Raw genomic sequence first — 21890 nt, forward strand, 5'->3', positions numbered from 1 at the left:
GCTCAGCCACGACAGATGGTTTTCTCTCCAGAACAGCTCGCCCTGTGACACTGGGGTGTGAACGCAGCCGGGGTGCTGTCACCCAGCCCCAGGGGAGAGGGGGGATCCTGAGACATTTGGAGGGGGCTGACAGGCTTAAGGGGGGGTGGGAAGGGAACCAAAACCATCCTGTAGAAACATGAAACTTGCCTTCTTAAAAAGCTTCCCTTTAAAAATGAAAGAAAAAGAGACGAGAAGATGTGTGTGTCACAGAGAAGGGGTATGGGGAGGTCGGGGGCAGGGAGACACCCCCCTTGGTCGGGCATTGACAAGAAGTCTCAGTGCAGTAGAGCGTCTATTTTCAGGGTCCCATGCTAGGCATTGCATATGCAAAAGGGGTGAGGGCATCCTGGCATCTGGCGACATCGTCTCCCCAACCCCGGCCCCTGTCCGTGGCCTGTGGCTCGGTCAACACCGGGCCTTGTAGGAGCCAGAGGTTGGGGGGAGGCAGGTCCCAGCCCCCCTGGATTACAGTCAGTGCCTTTGAGTAAAAAGAGGGGTGCCTGGGGTGGGGAGGGGGGCGGTGGTTCTAAGGCCCTGGAGGTGGGGGGCCCCTGTCACCCACCTCTACAGGGCAGGCGCATCCAAGGTCCAGCTCCTTGGTGGCCATGTGGGAGGATAGGCGTGTTGGAGGATTGGGGGGTGCCGGTTGGGGATCGGGGTGCTCCGGCTGGAAGGCCCATCCCTGAGCTAGGGAGGAGGAAGGAGAGACCCCGTGGACAGACGGCCCTTTGTAGGTCTAGCGGGCACTAACACCTCTTCATGTCAGAACCAAAAAAGGGGACAGAAAGGGGGAGCGGGGGAAACAGCACAAACACCCCACAGTCCTGCCTTCAAGGCTGACGTCCGGGGGTGAAGCACAAACACCTCGGGGCGTCTCCCAGGTCCCCTGCGATGGCTTCCTCCTGAACCCCCCTTCTCGCTTTTTGGGGAACAGAAGTGGATTCTACGTTTGTGGTGGGTTTTTTTTTTTATTATTTTGTACAAAAATAAATCGACTTTTAGGAATTTCTTCTGCTCTCGCTCTCTCTCTCGCTCTCTCTCTCTCGCTCGCTTTTTTTTTTTTTTTTTTGTCTTTTCAACTTTTCATAGAAGTTGGTTGTAACTTGTAAACATGTTTTTAAATTAAGAATTAAGATAAAGTGTAGTACCCGTTCCGTTACAAAGTGCCAAGACTTCTAATGTGGTTGGTTGCTTTTTTTTCCTTCCTTTCGTTTTGTAAAATCTTTTTTTTTTTTTTTTTTTCTAGTTTGTTTTATTGCTTTTGTGACATTGGAATTTGTGGATTTTCTCTCTCTCCCCCTGTCCCTGCCATCACCAGACCCTGGGGTTCCTCTGATCATAACTCTGTTTATCCCACACTGTTGCCTGCTCCTCTGAGGAAAAGTATATTATTTATATATATATATATATCTCTATATATAAATTTTGTTTTTAAGGAGGAAAGAGAAAAAAAAATCAAAAAAGTGCTTTAAAAATTTGGGAGACGGGGCTCGGGGGAGAGGACGAAGACAGAAGTTTTGAATCTCCAAACGTGGGGGTCTAGGTGGACCGGGCTGGGGTGGGGGGCGCCCTGAGGGGTGGTCCCTGGGGGTCCCGCCGGTTGTAAGTGCCGTGAAGGAAGGCGGCGGGAGCCCCCCCAGGAGCCATCCTGGTGCCCCACCGGGAACCCCAGTCCGATCTCCTTTCTCCAGGCCTAGAAATAAATAGGTTTGTGTCTCAGTGGCCAGGAGATGTGGGGCGGGCAGGGGGCGGCAGGCAGGGTTGGAGGCAGGGAGGCCATTGGGGAGATGGAGAGGGAGACCCCTCCCTTAGTAAGTGCCCTGAGGAAGGAGGGTGCGGATCGGGGACGGGGGCCCATTTTAACGTCCGCTCAGAGCAGACAGAAATCATTTAAGGTCTTGTCTGAAAGACTCATAGAAACCAGCGAGGGGAGGAAATTAAAAGCCCACCCCAGCAACCCCCCCAGCCCCCCCACGTCTACCCTCACCCCAGCCCAGGGCCTCGGATCGGGCCCCAGGCCCCATGCCGGGTGCCCAGGGGGCTGTGCGGGGTCTCGGATTCCTTGTGTCCTACAAAAAACCCCAAACCAAGCCCCGAAACCCAGCGATGGGGTGGTGGGGGGGAAGGGGAGCCAGGGAGGGCCGGGGCCCCTGTGGAGGGAGAAAAACGTCAGAAAGGAGGGAAATCTGAGAAAGCGCTACCCTAGATTCTGTGACGCGTCATATATATATATCTGTATATATATATATAGATATAGATATCTGTATATAGATAGATTTTCTTTTTTTGTGTTTTTGGGGGGGTGGTAGGTGATTTTTTTTCTCTCTCTCTGTCTCTCTCTCTCTCTCTCGGGTTTCTGTTTTCTCTTTTTGGTTTTTAGGCGAGTCCGGCTGTGAAGTTACCGTCGGTGGCGGCCCCGGGGCCACCTCCGCTGTCACCTCCTCCACCGGCGCCCGCTACATTCAACCGGCCCAAGCCGTCGGGGCTGGCCACGTCCTCGTCCTCGTCCTCGTCCTTAAAGTGCTTCTCCTGGCCGTTGCGCCGGGCGTCGGGGGAGCTGGGCTGGGCGGGGGCGCCGGGGGTCGCGGTGGCCCCCGGGCTGGGGTCGGGCCCCCCGCCCCGGACGCGGGGCTTGCGGCCGCGGCGCGAGGGGACGCCGTTGCAGCCGTCTTTCTTGAGGTGTCTGTGCAGGTGGTCGGAGCGGACGAAGGTCTTGCAGCAGCTGTCGCACTGGTAGGGGCGCAGGCCCGTGTGCACGCGCATGTGGTTCTTCAGGTCGTAGTTGTGGGCAAAGGCGGCGCCGCACTGCTGGCACAGGTACGGCTTCTCGCCCGTGTGCTTCCGCATGTGCACCTTCAGCTTGTCCTGCCTGTGGACGGGGCACGGGGCGGGCACGGTCAGCGGGGCCGGGGACCCCCGATCCCCGCCCAGGGACCCACACGGACGCGCGGCAGGCCCCGGACCGCCCTGGCAGAACACGGACCGTGCACCAGAGGTTTCGGCGCCCCGATGGGGACGGTTCCTCGAAAAACGGAACGAATGGGGGCGACTTCGCATTCTGAACATCTGAAGAGGGGCTCGGACCCCGCGTGCTGTGCGGCCTTGGGAAAATGCTAAGCCTCTCTGAACCCCGTTTCCTTTCCTTTTTTAACTTTTTAAGAGACAGGGTCTAGGCCAGGCATGGTGGCTCACGCCTGTAATCCCAGCACTTTGGGAGGCTGAGGAAGACGGATCACTTGAGGCCAGGAGTTTGAGACCAGCCTGATCAACATGGTGAAACCCTGTCTCCACTAAAAAAAAAAAAAAAAAAAAAAAAAAATTAGTCAGGCATGGTGCCAGGCACCTGTAATCCCAGCTATTAGGAAGGCTGAGGCAGGAGGATCACTTGAACCTGGGAGGTGGAGGTTGCAGCAGTAAGAGCAAAACTCCGTCTCAAAAAAAAAATTTTGCCAGGCGTGGTGGCGCAGGCCTATAATCCCAGCTACTTGGGAAGTGGAGGTTGCAGTGAGCCAAGATCATGCCACTGCCTTCCAGCCTCAGTGACAGAACGAGACTGTCTCAAAAAAAAAAAAAAAAAAAAAAAAAGAGAGACAGGGTCTGGCTTTGTCCCCCAGGCTGGAGGGCAGTGGCGTGATCACGGTTCCCTGAAGCCTCGAACTCCTGGGCTCAAGCCAACATATATATATATAATATATATATAAAATATATATATATATATATATTATATATATATATGTAAGTTTGAGAGATGCGGGTCGAGCTATGTTGCCCAGGCTAATCTCAAACTCCTGGGCTCAAGCGATCCTCTCACCTCGGCCTCCCAAAGCTCTGGGATTACAGGTGTGAGCCACCATGCCCATCCTGAACCCCCTTCCCTATGGCAGAAGGAGACAGTGGGCTTCTGCCACTCCATCCTGCCCCTACCCCTGAGGTAGGACGAGGCCAGCCAGTGCCTGGTGCCTTCATTCATGCCCCAGACCTTTGCCAAGTGCCTGCTGAGGGCCAGGCCCTGTTCCAGGTGCTGAAAATACCGCAGGGAACAAGACAGGCGATTATCCCTGCCCTCTTGAGGCTGGCGGTGGCCGAGGTGTTTGGTGACAGATAGGGTGACCAACTGTTCTGGTTTTAGTACTGAAAGTCCTGCATCATGGGAAACCCCTCTGTCTGGGACAAAGTGGGGCAGTTGGTCACCCTAGTAACCGAGTCCCCACCCCATGGCACCCAGGACCGCCCACTCTCCCCTCACTTCAGTGTCACTCCCCTATCTGGGCTCCACCCTGACATGCAAAGCATAAGCTACCCGGGAGCCTTTGCAGGTGCTGTTCCCACTGTCTGGGGCACTTTCTTTTATCCTCCTGGATCTTCACAGTCAAATTTGGGCTCAAATTTGGCCTCCTTCCCCAGCCCTGTCTCTATCCTCCTGCCATCATCATCTGACTCTTGTTTTTTGTTGTTGTTGTTTTGTTTTTTGAGATTGAGTCTCGCTCTATCTTCCAGGCTGGAGCGCAGTGGCATGATCTCGGCTCACTGCAACCTCCGTCTCTCGGGTTCAAGCAATTCTCTTGCCTAGCCGGGATTACAGGCCCCTGCCACCACACCTGGCTCATTTTTGTATTTTTAGTAGAGATGGGGTTTCACCATGTTGGCCGGGCTGGTCTCGAACTTCTGACCTCAGGTGATCCACCTGCCTTGGCCTCCCAAAATGCTGGGATCACAGGCGTGCACCACCACACCTGGCTGATTTTTGTATTTTTAATAGAGACAGGATTTTCACCATGTTGGCTGGGTTGGTCTTGAACTCCTGACCTCAAGTGATCCGCTTGCCATGGCTTCTCAAAGTGCTGGGATTACAGGCGTGAGCCCCCACACCTGGCTAGTCTATCTTGCTTCTATTGATTTCCTTATTTCTCCTGTCTTCCTGATTGGACCATGAGCCCTGAGATAGCAGGGGCCCCTCCCTACCCATCTCGCCCCACGGGGGCAGTGTGGACCCAGCTCAGCCTGGCGCCTTTAGCCTACAAAGGCAGTCACCATATCAGCCCTGGGGTGCCTGTGGCCTAGGTGGCTCCTGAACCCTTGGAATGTGGCCACTCTGAACTGATGTGTGCTGGAAGTGCAAAAGGCACCCCAGCTTTTGAAGACTTGATATGCAAAAGGTGATGTAAAATTGCTCACTGAGGATCTTGCATATTGACTACACATGGAAATGCATCTACTGGGTTAGGTAAAATGTTTCAAGTCACTTTCACCAACTCCCTTTGACTTTTTTTTGAACGGGGTTGTCAGAAAATGTTAAAATATGTAGGTGGCTTGCTGGCTGGGCGTGGTGTCTCAGGCCTGTAACCCCAGCACTTTGGGAGGCTGAGGCAGGCAGATCATCTGAGGTCAGGAGTTTGAGACCAGCCTGGCCAACATGGTGAAACCCCCGTCTCTACTAAAAACACACAAAAAAATTAGCCGGGCATGGTGGTGGTGGGCGCCTGTAATCCCAGCTACTTGGGAGGATGAGGCAGGAGAATCGCTTGAACCTGGGAGGTGGAGGTTGCAGTGAGCTGAGATCGCGCCACTGCACTCCAGCCTGTGCGACAGAGCAAGACTCACCTCAAAAAAAAAAAAAAAAAAAGTAGGTGTCTTGCCTATTCCCATTGCATGATGCCAATCCATAATAATAAAGTGTACTCCTTCCTGGGATCCAGAGGGCAGGAGGGAGCCCTGGGTCTTAAGAGCCCTGGCTAGAATCTGACCTGTTCCTTGCTGCTGCCTATTGTGCTCCACATCTGAGCTACTTTGGATTTCTTCCTTGTCACACTCAACAGACTGAGGACTTCTTTAGTGTGGGGACTGGCAAACTCCTATTCATCCCTCAAAGCCCTACCTTGAATGCCCCTCTATCTTTCCTAATTCCCAAAGACCTGGCTCCCCTCTGGGTTCCTCCAGCCCTAAGTCCTTCCCCCTGGGACCAGCTACAGAGGTGGTGTCCCTAACTTTAACCCCTCCTTGGCTCTGTTGCCCTGAGGGTCAAGGCCTGGCCCTTTGCAACCAGATCCCTACCTTATCTCTAGCCTTGCTGCCCACTGAAGCCAACAGCACATGGTAACTTGCTAACAGAACCCTGGCCTAACCAGGTCTGTTACCAACCTCCAGGCCTCTGGTTTACTGATCACCTTCTGCAGAGCCCACGGAGAGGTCTCCAGGCTGCCCTGCCTAGATCTGGCCCAGGGCCGGGGTCACAGAGGGGACGGCAGCCATAGGTTTTTCTAGAACTGTGCAGAGACTCCCCAGATGAGCCTGGGAGGCCCAGAGAGAGGAAGGGACTTGCCTAGGGCTGCACAGCAGGCTAGAGGGCCACACAGAGGTGGGGTGGGGGCGGAGGTATCCCTAGTTTCATCACCCCGAGCCCCAGCCTGGGTAATTATAGCCCCGGCCACCACAGGCCCCACTTACTCAACGCCCTGCTGTGACTCAGAGGGGCCTCGGGCTCCCAGGCTTTTGGAGGGTGGGGGTGCTGGTGCCCTGGGGAGGGGGGATCCGGGCACGGGGTGGGGGAAAAGAGGAAGCAGGTGGGTCTAAATTGGGGTGGAAGAGGCCTCAACAATTGTCCCTCTCTAAGCCTCAGTTTCCCTGACTGAGGGGATCAGCCCTAGGTTGGGTGGGATAGCCAGCAGTGCCCGAGTCAGAATGAAACCAGGTCTGTGGCCTGTGGCCTGTGGCCAGGGAGGCAGGATGGGGGCCATCACCTTCGCTCAGCCCGGTCCCCTCTGCAGACCCTGGTTCTCTGCACCCCACCAAGCTGCTCTTCCTGAGCTCAGAGACGAACCCACAGTGAACCCTGCCTGGAGGAAGAGGCGCCCCCCAAGACCTCCAGTACCCCAACCTCACCAAGGAGGAGTAAGCCACCAGCTACACTGCCTGCCTCCCAAAGTGCCCTTTGCCCCCTGCCTGGCACTCCTGGGCGCCGGAGTCCAGGCCGCACCCTCCTCTCCTGGCCTGCTGGGGAGGGGGCCGGGGTGCTGGGGAGGGGTCAGTCCCAGTTCCTGTCCCTACGGGGTGCGGCTGGGAGCTGGGACAATGGCCTCTTTCTTCAGCCTCGGTGGGCGTGGCTGGGGGAACCCCAGGGCGGGCGGGGGGCAGGGGGTGGTGCTGAGTCACCCGGCCTGGCCAGGTCCCTGCCTGTCAGCCCCCTGCCCCCACCGCTACAGCCATGGGGATCTACGAGGCCTAGCCAGCCACCTCTGGACTCCTGAGACCAAATCGCAAACTGCCCCGACCTGGCCTTGAACTCCTGCTGTTTAGGGACCAAGCCCCGTGGCTCCCACAGGGGCACGGTGATCTTTCAAGCTGAGCTGGCCTCAGGGCCTCTGCACTGACTGTTCCCTCTGCCTGGAACGCCCTTTCCTACAGCTCCTTCGGGTTCCAGCAAGGCCTGTCCCCGGCGCCTAGAACAGGCCTGGCACCAGCAGATGCTTCATAAATGTTGGCTGATTGAAGCAAATTACCCAGGCTCACGGGAAACTCAGAAACCGCTCAACAGCCTGGGCTCTCCCTCCCTAAGCCTGAGGTTCTGTCACCCTCTCCCAAAGCAGAAACAGAAAAACATCCAAAAGTGCAGAAGAGAAGAATCAGCCCTCCAGGGAGGAAGAGCGACTGTACCTTCCCGAGACCTCCCGCAGCTCAACCCTGTCCGGCACGCTTTGCATATGACCTGGCTGTCATCTTATGTCTGGCCTGCGCTGTCACCCACCGGGATGTCCACACACAAGGGCAGGGCCTAGTCTAGGTTGTTCTTAACAGGCACGTGGGTTAGGGAAGCAGTGGCTTTGGGCCCAAGAGGTGGGGTATGTCTGTGTGCATGTGTGTGCACGTATGTCCGTGGGTGCATGTTTGCAATGTCTGCACATATGTGTGTGTATGTCTGTGCATGTACATGTCTGTGTGCATGTGCCTGCGTGCATGTTTCTGTGTGCACGTCTATCCGTGTGCGTGTCTGTGTGCACGTGTGTGTGTGCATGTGCGTCTGTATGTGCATGTGTATGTGGTGTGCATGTGTCTGCATGTGTCTGTGTAGCATGTGTGTGCGCATGTGCATCTGTGCATGTGCACGTGTAGTGCGTGTGCGTCTGTATGCATATGCAAGTGGCATGCATGTGTGTGCATGTGCGTGTACATGTCTGTGCATGTGCGTGTGCGCGTCTGGGTGTGTGGATGTGTACCTGGCATGCATGTGTGAGTCTGTGTGCGTGTCTGCGTGTGCACGTGTCTGTGTGTATGTGGCATGCATGTGTCTGTGTACGAGTCTGTGTGCATGTGCATATATGCATCTGCACGTCTGCGTGTCTTGTGTGTGCGTCTGTACGTGGCACGCATGTGTGTGTGTATGTGTCTGTGTGCATGTGCATGTGTCCGTGCGTCTGCGTGCAAGTGTGCGTGCGGTGCAGGGAGAGAGGCGCGGAGGGGCCTGCGAGTGGCCGATGCCGGGGCAGGGAGCAGGGCGGCGCCACCCCCGCGGCGGGCAGCTCACCTGGTGAAGCGGACCTTGCAGATGTTGCACTCGTAGGGCTTCTCGCCCGTGTGGGTGCGGATGTGCCGCGGCAGCTTGCCGGCGCCCTGGATGACCTTCTCGCAGATGGGGCACTTCTGGAAGGCCTTGGCTCGGATCTTCTTCTCCACCTTCTGCGACCAGGCCGGGTAGACGTCGCCGTCGTGGGCGCCGCTGAAGTACTTCAGGTAGTAGTCCATGACGCCCTTGTCGTCGGCCCGCGACTCGTCGTCGCTGTCCCCCGCCGCGGCCCCCGCCCGGCCCACCGAGGACATCATCTGCTGCAGCAGCGTGCTGGCCGCCAGCCCGTCCACGTCGGGCCCGTCCCCGTCCTCGCCCTCGGCCGCTCCCGACAGGAAGCCCGGAGAGTCGCCCGGCTCGGGGGCCGCCTCCGACAGCGACGCGGCCTCCTCCTCTCCGCCCCGGCCGTAGTGGCCGTTCTGCGTGGCGGCCGGCGGGGCCACCGGCGGCGGAAACAGACCCCCGGTGGGGGCGTCCTCATCCCGCTCCGGCCACAGACCCGGGTTGCTGTCGCCCTCGTCCCCGTCCCCCGTCGGGGGTCGCTCGGCCGGGGGGCCCGGCCCATAGAAGTCTAAGCCGTTGCAGTCGCCCGCGGCCACGGCGGCCACGGCAGCGGCCACGGCCTCCTTGGTGGCATCCAGGTCATCATCGGACGCCCCGAAGGCGGACCACGGGAAGCTGGCGGCGGCGGCGGCGGCCGCGGGGGGCAGGCTGTTCATGGGGTTGCTCTGGAAGAACTCGAGGTACTCCTTGGCGCGGAGGAGGTTGCGCTGATCAATTTGATCTACAAGGTCCAGCTGCCCGGCGTCGGCGCCCGCGTCGGCCGCCAGGATCTGCCGGTCCAGGAGGTCGGCGCACACGTGGCTCACGGCGGGGATCTCCAGCAGGCGGGCGGCACTGAGGATGTCACCCACGTTGGCCGTGCTGACGGTGAGCGTGGCCGTGTAGGCGAAGTCCATGAGCGCGGTGAGCGCCTCGGCGCTGACGAAGTCGATCTCGTACACGTTCTGCTGGTCCACCACCGCGCCCGACGTGAACAGCTTCTTGAAGTACTGGCTGCAGGCGGCCAGCACCGAGCGGTGCGTGGGGAACTCGCGGCCCTCCACCAGGATCACCACGTCGCACAGCAGGCCCTGCGTCCGCTGCTCGTTCAGCCCACTCAGGATGTCGCTGCTGTGGTCGGGGAACGGGATCCCGATGGGGCCGTCCACGCCGCCGGCCATCTTCCGCGCCGAGACCTGCAGCAGTGGGGAGGAAGAGGGTGCTCGTGAGTCGGGGTGCGGGGGTTCCTGTGCCCACTGACGAGGGCCCGAGGCCCTTGAGAAGCAGCGTTCCACCCTGCTTCCCCAGCCTCGATTCCCACCTGCACGTGAAGGCGGTCAGATGTCACGCCTTTCCAGCCCAAGCTTCCCCAGCTGTGCACCAAAGCGATACATGTCCTGCCTCCAGCCTCTTTTCTTTTTTGGTGTGTCTTTAGTAGAGAAGAGCTTTCATCATGTTGGCCAGGCTGTTCTCAAAACCCTGGCCTCGGCCTGGCGCGGTGGCTCACGCCTGTAATTCCAGCACTTTGGGAGGCCGAGGCGGGCGAATCATGAGGTCAGGAGATCAAGACCATCCTGGCTAACACACTGTAACCCTGTCTCTACTAAAAAATACACAAAATTAGCCGGGTATGGTGGCGGGGGCCTGTAGTCCCAGCTACTGGGAGGATGAGGCAGGAGAATGGCATGAACCAGTGAGATCGCACCACTGCACTCCAGCCTGGGCGACAGAGTGAGACTCCCTCTCAAGAAAAACAAAACAAAACAAAAAACCCTGGCCTCAAATATCCAACCGCCCCTGCCTCCCAAGGTGCTAAGATTACAGGCATGAGTCACTGCACCTGGCCAAGACTCAGTTTTCCATCTGTGCATGAGGATAGCCAGATGTCCTGGCTCCCCAGCCTCAGTTTACCCAGCTGTTCCCAAGGGCAGTCAAATGTCCTATTCTCTAGCCTCAGTTTCCCCAGATGTGCATGAGAACGGTCGGATATCCTGCCTCCCCCAGCCTGTCTCCCCAGCTGTGCACAAAAGCAATCAGATGTCCTGTCCCCGGCCTCAGTTTCCCCAGCTGTACAGGAAGGTGATCAGGTGTCCCACTCCCGGCCTGTTTCCCATCTGTACACGAAGGCGGCCAGATGTCCTGCCTCCAGCCTCAATTTCCCCAGCTGTGCATGAGGACAGTCAGGTGTCCTGCCCCCCACCAGCCTCAGTTTCCCCAGCTGTGCCCAAGAGCAGTCAGATGCCCTGTTCTGTCTCATCAGCGTGAGATTATGCCGGCAAAACCCACACTGGGCGCTTAAGTGTCACAGGCACACTGGCACCACCCCTCCCAGGACGACCCCCGGGAATGCCTGTTGAAAGGGGACTTTGAGGCCGGGCTCGGTGCTCACACCTGTAATTCCAGCATTTTTGGGAGGGTGAGGTGGGCAGATCACTTGAGGTCAGGAGTTCAAGACCAGCGTCCAGCCTGGCCAACATGGTGAAACCCTGTCTCTAATAAAAATACAAAAATTAGGCTGGGTGCGGTGGCTCACACCTATAATCCCAGCACTTTGGGAGGCCGATGCGGGCGGATCACCAGGTCAGGAGATCAAGACCATCCTGGCTAACACAGTGAAACCCCATCTCTACTAAAAATACAAAAATAGATGGGCATGGTGGCACACGCCTGTAATCCCAGCTACTCAGGAGGCTGAGGCGGAAGAATCGCTTGAACCCGGGAGATGGAGGTTGCAGTAAGCCGAGACTGCACCACTGCACTCCTGCTTGGGCCACAGAGCGAGACTCCATCTTAAAAAAAAAAAATCAGCTAGGCATGGTGGCGCGTGCCTGTAATGCCAGCTACTCGAGTAGGAGGCTGAGGCAGAAGAATCACTTGAACCCGGGAGGCGGAGGTTGCGGTGAGCCTGGATGGAGCCACTGCACTCCAGCCTGGACAACAGAGCAAGACTCCATCTCAAAAAAATAAATTAATTAATTAAAAAAAAAAAAAAAGGGCTGGGCGCTGTGGCTCACACCTGTAATCCCAGCACTTTGTGAGGCCAAGGTGGGCAGATCACGTAAGGTCGGGAGTTCAAGACCAGCCTGACCAACATGGTGAAACCTCGTCTCTACTAAAAATACAAAATTAGCCGGGCGTGGTGGCGCATGCCTGTAATTCCAGCTACTCGGGAGGCTGAGGCAGGAGAATCGCTTGAACCTGGGAGGCCGAGGTTGCGCCATTGTACTCCAGCCTGGACAACAAGAGCAAAACTCCTTCTTGGATAAATAAATAAATAAATAAGGAAAGGGCACTCCGAGGTGCTACAGGAGCACACAGTAGGTGCTCGAAAAAAGTGCCCTGATTTGAGCCATTTTCCTGTTGGTCTGAGCATGGGCTTCGGCCGATACAGAGGGGAGGCCACGCAGTGACCTTTACAAAACACCTACTTTGGCCGGGCGCGGCAGTTCACGCTTGTGATCCTAGCACTTTGAGGGGCCAAGGCGGGTGGATCACAAGCTCAAGAGATGGAGACCATCCTGGGCAATATGGTGAAACCCCATCTCTAACAAAAAATTAGCAGGGCGTGGTGGCTCACGCCTATAGTCCCAACTATAGGGAGGCTGAGGCAGGAGAATCACTTGAACCCAGGAGGTGAAGGCTGCAGTGAGCCACCTAGATTGTGCCACAGCACTCCAGTCTAGTGACAGAGCAAGACTCCATCTCAAAAAAAAAAAAAAAAACCAACAACAACAACAACACATAACACGTACTTCCCGCCGGTTCCGCCCAAACCCCACCAGCAACACCCACTCCATCATGGGCTGAGGCCACTTGCCCGAGGCCCCACCATGAGGCCACAGTTGCGTCTGAACTCAAACCGGGGGTGGACCTAAGAGCCGACCCTTTGGCCTCCCCAGCCCTGCCTCCTGCCTCCTGGTGGGGCCTGGTCCTTTTCAGGGGGCTCTGAGTCAGCAGGAAGGGGTGTGGCAGCCCAGGCACAGGGACCCAGTGCCGAAACCCAGAAGAGGTCAAGGCCATCGTGGGTGTGCCCCGTCCGGGCAGGGCCAGTGACTCTGCAGGCTAAACCCCTTCCTGCCCCTCAGATCCCCCAGCATAGGGCTCAGCCCTAGCTGTGAGTAACAGAGAGCGGGCTGTAGCCCGGGAAGAGCAGGGAGCTGGGGGAACCCCTAGCCACCTCCTGCCTGCCCACAGGCCCACCTGGCAGCCCCTCCTCAACTCTCAGCCGCCCCAGCTGAGCTGTTCAGTCCCAGGCAAGGCCTTGGCCCTCTCTGGGCCTCAGTCTACCTATCTGTCAAATGGGCAGAGGTTTCGGGCAGTGCTGGGCCCTGGGGGGACTGTGTCTGTCCCACCCCTTTCTCCCCCTCCCTTTTTTCCGCCTTCCCCTTGGCTGTGACTCATCCACCCACTCAGAGCTTGTGCAACCCTCTGGCCCCTGTCCCCACCCCTCCGCCCTCTCCTGGGAGCCCCCGGCTGCCCCGAGTCACCCAGCACAGCTCACATTCCTCCAGGCCGGCCGGTGGCTCTCGGGCCAGAGCCTCTGGGCAAGGCCCCTGGGGAGAGGGCCTGAGCTGGGCCTTTCACAGCCTCCTCCAGGCCACCGGACCCTCCTGTCCCCCAGCCCGGCAGCCGAGGCAGGCTCTGACGCTGACGAGCTTGAGCCAGGCCCCACGAGGGAGGCACAGTGTCGGTCCAGCCGGACCCAAAGCCCGGGGCCCTCAGCGCTGGGCCTGAGCTGCCGGGCGACACAGAGGCCTTTGTGAGCTTGCTCAGTGCCACCACGCTCCCCAGGCCCCTCCACCCGCCTTCCTTCCCTCCTTCCAGCCTCGGCCCAGGGCCCAGCTGCTCAGCGCCCCCGTCCACTCCGAGGCCTGTGGTGGGGCGGTGGGCTCAGATGTGGCTGCTGGGAGCAGGGAGGGCAGGAGGGGGGCGACCCCACCCAAGGCTCGGTCCTAGGAAGCCTCTGAGGAGCCCCCTTTGGTGGTGTCCACCCCCTGCCACCATCTGCCGTCTGGCCCCGGGCCGCGGGGAGCGCGTGAGCAGATGGAGCTCCGGATCAGACGGGCCCGGGCCCTCCTGCCCACCCCTGCATGGGGCAGACCTCTGACCCAGGCCACCAACGCCCCAAGATGGCCACCCCGGGCCTGCTGGGCCGCTCTTCCCCTCAGGTGACCAAGGCCCCCGCTCTGGAGTGGCTGGGAGCTATCTTTCCTGGGTCCTGGAGGATGGGCCCAAAATAATCCAGGTGGCTGAGTCACCTCCGGGAGACCCCACCGGTGTGAAGATTCCATCTCCAGGTTGGGTCCGGGGGTCCCAGTCTCTGCCCTCTCCAGCCTGGGACCCTGTCTTGGGTCCCTATTCCCCCCCTAAATATCACTGAGGCCCTCCCTCGAAGCAGTCAGGCCCCGGGTGATGTCAGCCAAGGAAAGCTCCCACGAGAGGACCGTGGCCACGTTTTACAGATGAGAACGCCGGGGCCCAGAGAGGCCTGCAGCCTAAGGGTGCCTGGCAGGGCTGACTCCCTGGGGCTGGGGGCCAGAAAATGATGGAGGGGCTGGCCCCCCACCCACTCAGGGCAAGGCCCTGCCCTCACCCTGGAAACTAAACTCGCTCTGAGACAACTGACCCACACCCTCACTCAAGGAACACAAGCCACCTGCTGGCCACGCCCTGCGCCACTGCCCCCACCTGGGCCTCCTGGAGGCCTCCCCTAAGGAAAAGGCCGAAGACCCTCCCTCCGAGGCGAGAAAGGGGGAGGCCGGGCCCAGGCAGGGCACCCTCGGGGGCGCTGCAAAGTCTTGGCAGTAGAAAGTCCCCAAGTGCTGAAGCCCCACTGTGCGCCCGACACACGGTACACGCCTCCGGAGGCGGTGGTTTCATTCCCCTCCTCCGGGAAGCCCCAGCCCCACGCCAGCCAGGTTCCCACCCCTGCCGGCCAGGGTCCCCTGGGCTCGGCCCACACCCACCCGGGGCCCCATCTTTCATCACAACTCCTCCCCCGCGCTGGCCTCCGTGGGATTTCCGGGGCTGCTCGGTGCTGACTCGGCGGCCGAGGGGCAGGCCCTGGCAGGCCCCTCCTGGGCTGGAGGTGGGGCGCCCTCCTCCCGCTGGGCCACTCCCAGGGAGGGCGGCGCACAGTAGGGGCGCAGCAAACTGCTGGATAAACCAGAGACAGCCCACGCCCGGGCCCGCCCAGCTGGCTGCAGGGCCTACTCAGAACTAGGGGGCGGTGCAGCCTACCAGTCCCACCTCCCATCTAACCTAAGGGTCACTTGCTGTAGCGTCTGTCAAGAGCCACGGCACCCAGGCCGCATTTTGGCCTCCTCTGTGCTCCCAAACTAACTGGGCACCTTCCCTTCGTCTTCCCAGGTCCCTGAGAGGCTCAGAGAGGTGAGGTGGCCCAGTCGAGGTCACACAGCAGCCCTCTGACCTGGGCGGCTGCCACTCCCAGCTCTGCTGGGGATGTGCCGTGAGCTCGGAAGCTCCCTGACATGGCTCAGGCAGTAGCAGGTGTCGCCCAGGAAGGACACCGGCATCCCGAGAAGGGCGCCCCAGCACAGGGAGCATCAGGAACGGAGGCCTGGAGGTGGGCGACCGGGGAAGGGGGACCGGCTGAGACGAGGCTGCATCGCTAGTGCAGGGTGTGGGAGCCAGGGGCCTCCCCAAGGTCACATGACAAGGTGAGGGCTGGGCAGGTAACTGCCACCCGCCACCTTCCCCAAGGCCACTTCCTGGAGCAGGGGGCCGTCTAATGAGGGGCTCAGGGCCCCCACCCAACCCCCTGCCCAGGGAGAGCAGAGAACGAGGCCAAAGGGACCTCTCACCCCTTCTACGTGCTGCACAGAGCAGCTCGGGTTCAAGCCTCAGCTCCCCCACCTCCACGCTGTGTGACCTTGGGCAAGATGCGAGACCTCTCTGAGCCTCCGTCTCCTGGGGGACGTGACAGTGGAAAGGGGCCCCCCACTGTGGTCAGGGTCCCCGCTCACATCCATTCAGCAAACTTAGCCCAGGGACCTACTGCGCGCCAGAGCCAGTCCCCAAAACACATCGCCAGGCCGTTCACCGCCCCTGGCGGATGGGAACTTTGCTCCTGAATGCTATTCCGGGAATTCAGTCCCCTCCTCACCTACCAAGGGAGTGAGTGGTGGGGTCTGAGGAGGAAGCTGGAAGGGGAAACCAGGCCCAGAGAGGGTGGGCGGCCAGCCCAAGGTCACATTGCAAGCCTGGTGTGCAGGTGCGGCTGCCAGGCCCGCACCCGGCAGCCCCCGCCCCCTCCCCGCCCAGAGGCCTGTGTTGCAAGGTTAGTCCCGACGGGTAACCCCGCCCTGACCTGGTGCCAAGCCCCGCCTGGCCCAGTCCTCGGCCTGGGTTTAATGGGACAGGAATGCAGTGTCCCGATCGGGGGGCACCAACGGCCTGGGGTGGCTGCCAGCTGCCAGCCCGCCCCCTGCCCGCCTGCCCTCGCCCGCAAGCCTCCCTCTGGGCCAGACATGGAGCAAACAGGCCCTCGGCCATTTTACGTATCCATTTATTGCCCTAAATGGGGAGGGGCTTCCTGCCCGGGACTTAAAGGGCCAGAGGCAGGAAGGCGGCGGGGCCCAGTGGGAAGTGTGACGGCGGGGATGGGGGCAGCGATGAGGAGGCCAGAGGGATCCTATCTGACGCCCAACTCATGGGTGGGACTGAGGCCCACCCTGTTCCCACAATCTGAGGTGTCATGGGCCAGGAAGCCCAGACTGCAGCCTGAACCCAGGTTCCAAGAGAAACTTCACAACTTGACAGTGGAGGGGCTGAGCTTCCCGTCACTGGGGGCAAGCAAGGCCAGACTCTCGGAAGCCCATCCTTGTCCACCCTGCCATCAGCCCAGGCTGCACCTGCTTAGCCGAGATGCCTGTGAGAGGCCGGGGTGACCTCTCTCTCCCTCCCCTGAGGGAGGCCTGCTTGTCACCTGGAGATACCTGCCCCACCCCCACCCTCTCCTGAGCAGGTGGAAGGCTCAGCCCGGGAGGCCAGCGGCCTGCAGAATCCGGCCGGATCCTTCTCTCAGGCATCCTGATAGGTGGGATGGGCCTTGTTTTCCAGTCAAACCAGAAAGGCGTGGGTGGCGACACTTCCACTGAGTGGCCGTCCACAGCCTGCTGGGGGGACAGATGGAGGGGCCGGTCCTTTGGCCACGCTCCTCCCGAGCGCCGGATTCTCTGAGGGGCACCTTCTGCGCTTTGGGGCTCTGGACTCGGCGCTTGGGGCCCAAGGGCCAGAGCTGCTCCTCCCAGCAGCTGGGGGAGGCTGGGCCTCAATAATCGCCCCAGAGATCCACGGTATGCGCCGGCGCCCACAGTGCTGGAAGGCAGGATCTGTGTCTGTGCCCCATTTTGCAGATGGGGAATGGGATCAGAGAGGGGGAGCAGCTTGGCGAGGGTCACACAGCAGAACTGGAATTTGAGGCTGTCCATCTGGCTCCGGCCTGCCTGACTAGTCCTCCCACAGCTCCTTCCATACCCTTTCCTGGCCCCCGGATACCAGCAGGAGATGAAATCCCCCTACCCTGGGGGCTAAGAGGAAGGACGGCTTATTCTCATACCCTCAGAGTCGCCTTGCAAGGGAGCCCGGGGCAGGGCTGGAGTCCAGCTGACATGGGCCGCACAGGGAGGGGCCTCTGCCCCTGCAGCTTTCAAGACAGCTCCCCACAGGCCTGACACAGTGCACAGCAGTCGCTCAACAAACATTCCCAAGGCCCCAGTGAGGGAACCCTCTAGGGCTGACGACCATCTCCCCACTGTCCCGATGGGAAGACTGAGGCTGGCAGAGGGGGAGTGACTGCCCAGGGTGGGCCCAAGGGCTGGGCTGGGATTGGACCATGCTCACCCCCACCCAAGCTCGTTCCTCTGGTCCTTGTTGCCCAGGGCTACTGCAGGGCGGTTTATGGGCTGGCAGGTGACAGGTGGGGGTGCAGGTGTCTCACTCAGCTCTGACCCACACCCCACACTCAGGTCTCTGGCATGCCCTGAGCTGACCTGGGAGTTTCCGCCACGGAGAAGAAAAGACAACAAGGGTGACTTTGCAGGCACCAGCTGGGGGACCCTCCTCAGTCCCATGCACACAGTACACCCCGGCTGCAGGGGTCACGGGGCTCGTCCAATGTCGCAGAGCAAGCGTGCCGGCATTTCAACCCGAGGAGCCCTCCTTGGAGCATCTGGGCTGCAGAGGGCCGGCTCTGGTGAGGTGACCTCGGTCTCCTCTGGTCGTAAAACCCAGAGCCCTGCTCGGCAGGATTGGAGAGGGGCCTCATACGCACGTGCGCCAGCAAGGGCCTGCCTGGTGAGGCAGGGAGGCGAGAGGGCTGTGGCTCGTGCTGTGTGACCTTGGGAGCCATGCTGGCCCTCTCTGAGCCTCAATGTCATCTTCGGACACAGGGTTTAATAAGCCTGTGTCGGTGACGCTCCATTTGCAGGCAGGTGCCTGCAGTTGAGCCTCTACTGCCAACCTCTGGCCCTGCTCAAAGACAGGTGGGCAGGCGCCCCTCGGTGGAGCAGGCGCCCCTCAGCCACCACACGGCGGGAGGAGACTTTGGACAGGCCCCGAGCTGGAAGGATGGTGCACAGGGGGCAGCTCTGACTCCACCTGAGTGACCTTGGGCCGCTCTCTGCTTCCCCTTACACCTCAGTCTCCCCTGCCCAGCACCAGCACCTGCTCCGAGGCTTGATCTAACCTCCGGAGTTTTCAAGCTTACATGCGACCTCCCCTCCTGGCCTCAGTTTCCTCCTCCTATGGCAACGGGGATCTGCCACCAGGTGGACCCAGCTATAGGTCAGAGGGACTCAAGGAAAGAAAAGAAACAAACAAACAACAACAACAAAAAACCCAGCAGGGACTGTGATCACCCCAGGAACCTTCCCCACCAGGCCCCAGACTGGGCTCTGCCTCGGCCGGCCGGGCCTCAGTCTCCCGCACAGAGCAAAGGACTCATCCACCGCCTGCGGCCGCCCGCGGGCCTCTGCCGATGCGTGGCTGCCCGCCCGGGCCCGGGTGCTGACTGGCCGCCACGCAGCCAATCGGAACTGAATAATAAATACCCCCCGGACCGACCCACGGATTAAAATGTCAGTGTCCCGGTTGGCTCTTCTTTCCTTCCTTAGACTTCGCTTTTCCAGCGACCGGCTCCTGCCCCCCCTTCTCCCCCAGGCTCTGTCTCCACAGCGATGGCTGGTGGTAAACAGAGGCCCCGGCCTCGCCGATAGGTGCTCTCGGGGCCCCATGGGGGGTGGCCCTCGGGGACAAACGCCCCCGGCCTGAAGCCCTCAGGCTCCCGCAGCAGCAGGGCTGGGCCTAGGCCTGGCCTGGCCTGGGCCCCTGCCCCAGCCTGGCCTCCCCGGGACCTCTCCCAGACCAGCTTGCCAATAGGAAGTGATCGGCCGGTGGTGGGGAGGCACCCCCCAGTGTGGGAGCGGCACGCTCAGGGTTACGCCCTGGTCCAGTTCTGGGGTTGGGGCGGGGGGGCTGACACGGAATCCCGACGCCCTCTCCGGAGGCAGCTGGCAGGGAGGTGGGGGGGCCCAACGAGCTCGCCACCCATGGGTGAGCCAGGTGGGTGCCGCGGGTGGCAGGGGCACCAGCACCTCTGTGACTTCCGCCGCCTGGCTAGGGGGGAGAGGAATTGCTGCCTCCCCCCGCCTCGCCGCCAACTCCTGGCTGCATTTCGCCAACATTTAGTGGGCGCCGACTGGGTGCCCGGGCCCGGGTGGACAGCACCCTCCCGCCGCGGCCCACCGTGCGCCCCCGCCAGCCAGCCCGGGCAGTGCCTCCCAGAACCCGCAGAGGCCCGGGCCCTGGGGGGGGCACCCGCTCCTGCGCTCGGCGCAGCCCCCGGCCAGGCTCCCAGGCCCAGGGGGACTGGGTCTCCCGCCCGGGAGGTAGGGAGCGGGAGGGAGGGGGCCGGATCCCACCAGCTCCCCCCTCCCCTGCCCGGGCTCAGGCTTCGCACGTGGTGGTGGCGTCAAGGGGAAGGGGGGGGGTCCGGGCCAGAGGAGACGGGGTCACGCGCTTTGGGGGCGCGGACGGCGGGGACTGGGGTGCTCTCTCCGCCCCCTCCCACGGGTTGGAGCCGGACGGCCGTCCAGGCAGGGCGAGGGGCCAGGCCGGGCCCCCCACCCGGGGCTGAGTCAGGCCCGGGCGGGGGCAGGAAGCGGCCCCCTCCCCCGCCCTGGCCGCAGCGCGCGGCCCCCACCCGGCCCGCGGGCCCCCGCTGCCTCGCCCGCGCGGGGGGCTCCTACCTCCTTCCCGGGGCAGCGGCGAGGGGGCCCGGCCCCGGCGGCGGCGGTGGCGGCGGCTGCGGCTGGGCTGGCTCCCTCCGAGGGGCCGGGAGGCGGCAGTGAGCCTGGCCCCGCGCCACCCCCCGCCGCCGGCGGCCAATCCCCACCCGGGCTGGGGGGAGGGCGATGCAAATTACCCCGGATCTGGGTCCGCCCGCCCGCCTCCCCCACGCCCGGGCCCGGCCTGCGCTAGGCCGCGCATCCCCGGGCTCGCCTGCACCGCGCGGCCGCCCGGGCCGCCGCCCTCCCCGGGGAGCGCGGGGAGCGCGGGGAGGGTGACCCCCCCACGGGCGGGGGGCCGAGGGGAGGGGGGCTGGGGACGGTTACACAACCAGGCGGGGAGGGGCCCCGGGGCGGGGAGGGGGCCGGCCCGCGGGCCGCGCAGCCGGAAGCCGGGACAGCCACCGGCCCCCGGCGAGGGGAGCCCGGCTCCAGGCCCCGCCCCCGGGCCGGCTGGCCCCGCCCCAGCGCCGCGCCGCGCGATCGGCCCTCGCCCATTGGCTCTCCGGCCCGCCGCTCACCGCCCCTCCTCCGCACCGCCCCTACCCGCGGGCCGCGGCGGGCTGCCGGCGCGGGGCATCCTGGGACTTGTAGTCCAAGCCGCTTGCCACCTGCCGGCTGCAAACGGCGGGGGGACTACGACGCCCAGAGGTCCCCGCGGCCCCGCCCGCCCACCCGAACACCCCACCCCTTCCCCCTCCTTTCCAAAGCCCCCCTCCCTGTTTTTTCAGCCCCCTCCCCCCCATCCCCCATGGAGCTCAATCCTGGCCAACTCCAACGTATGCACGCAGCACCGAATAGGCCCCCGGGGGGCGAGAGCGCCCCTCGTCTTCAGCTGGAAACTTAGCAGGCGACGCGCCCCCCTATCTCCCCACGCCGGCTCCCCCCACCCTCAATGCAGCCCTGCTTCCCCTCCCCCGCTCCCCGCGCGCCTGGGAGCCCCGAAAAGCCATGCACCCGGGTTGGGGGGGGGGCTGGCGCACAAGCCCATGCACTTAGCCCCCAATCTCCCCTTCCCGGGTGGCGCCCCCTCCCCGCGCTCGGGATCCAGGGCGCCTCCAGCCTCCGGGCAGCTGCCAACCACCCCCTCCTCTGAAACTTGGGGGAACGTCCCCGGCCCCCCGGATCTCCCCTTCCCGAGGGGGCAGCGGTGGGCGCAGCGACCCCCGCTCGTCCCCGCCCTGCACTCCGTGCCGGGGGCCGCGCCGGGCGCTGACTTACCTCGCGGGGCCGGGCCGGGGCGCGCGGGGCCGGGGCCCGGAGTTGGGACTGGGCTCCCTCGGCCGCTCGCCTCCGGGGTCCGCGGCGCTTGCTCTGCCCGCGTCGCGCTGCCCTGGTCGCTCCCTCGCGCGGCGGCGGCGGCGTCACTGCCCCTACAGTAACTGTACAGTACAGCCAAAGCCCCGTATGATGCTCGCGACTCCCTTCCTGGTTTCTCCGAGGGCAAGAGGGGTCCTCCCTTGTCTTAAAGGTGCCGCAGCCGCCGGCCCCCCCACGCCCAGCCCGCCCCCCCCAGCCCGGCCTCGGAGGCCAGAACAGGCTCGGCAGGTCCCCTCTTGCCACGTCTCTGCCCTCCCGTGGGGCTTCGCCCGCTGCGCCGGGGAGACCGGGCTGTTATTAGGTTTTGTCAAGTGGGGGGGGGTCCGGCCCGCCCCGGCGCGCCCCCCCGCCTCTGACCTCTCCGCCCCGCCGCGCGGCGCCGTGCCAGCTTGCCAGCTTATCTGGCCCCAGAGCTCCCCGGGGCGCGGGGGGAGCGGGCCCCCCGGGGTGGAGGGGGGGTGGGGGCCTCCAGATAAACAGGCCCCCAGCCTCTGCGCAGGGGCGGGGTGCGGGGGGGCGCGGGCTGTGCCCCCGACGCCCGGGGCGTGGCAGGATGGCAGCGGGGGCGGGGAGCGCGGTGCGCACAGCGAGGAGCGACGCGGGCGTGTGGGTCGCGCGGC

At 62.3% G+C, this 21890-nt stretch overlaps 1 protein-coding gene across 3 annotated transcripts; it reads right to left on the reverse strand.

The window, feature by feature from the left end:
- Positions 1-2318: 2318 nt before the first annotated feature.
- On the reverse strand, positions 2319-21649 carry ZBTB7A (zinc finger and BTB domain containing 7A). 3 transcript variants are annotated; one of them, XM_002808165.4, is made up of 3 exons: positions 21172-21649; positions 8561-9837; positions 2319-2911 (listed from the first exon to the last, which is right to left on the reverse strand). In XM_002808165.4, the coding sequence occupies exons 2-3, from the start codon at positions 9820-9822 to the stop codon at positions 2419-2421; spliced, it is 1755 nt and encodes a 584-aa protein (XP_002808211.2). In that variant the 5' UTR covers positions 9823-9837; positions 21172-21649; the 3' UTR covers positions 2319-2418. The 3 variants fall into 3 exon arrangements, with proteins under 3 accessions (XP_002808211.2, XP_028695858.1, XP_014977978.1); XM_028840025.2 differs by lacking the exon at positions 21172-21649 and adding an exon at positions 19912-20377; XM_015122492.3 differs by lacking the exon at positions 21172-21649 and adding an exon at positions 9963-10571.
- Positions 21650-21890: the final 241 nt, after the last annotated feature.

The sequence above is a fragment of the Macaca mulatta genome, chromosome 19, assembly GCF_049350105.2.
Source record: "Macaca mulatta isolate MMU2019108-1 chromosome 19, T2T-MMU8v2.0, whole genome shotgun sequence".
NCBI classification, from domain to species: Eukaryota; Metazoa; Chordata; class Mammalia; order Primates; family Cercopithecidae; genus Macaca; species Macaca mulatta.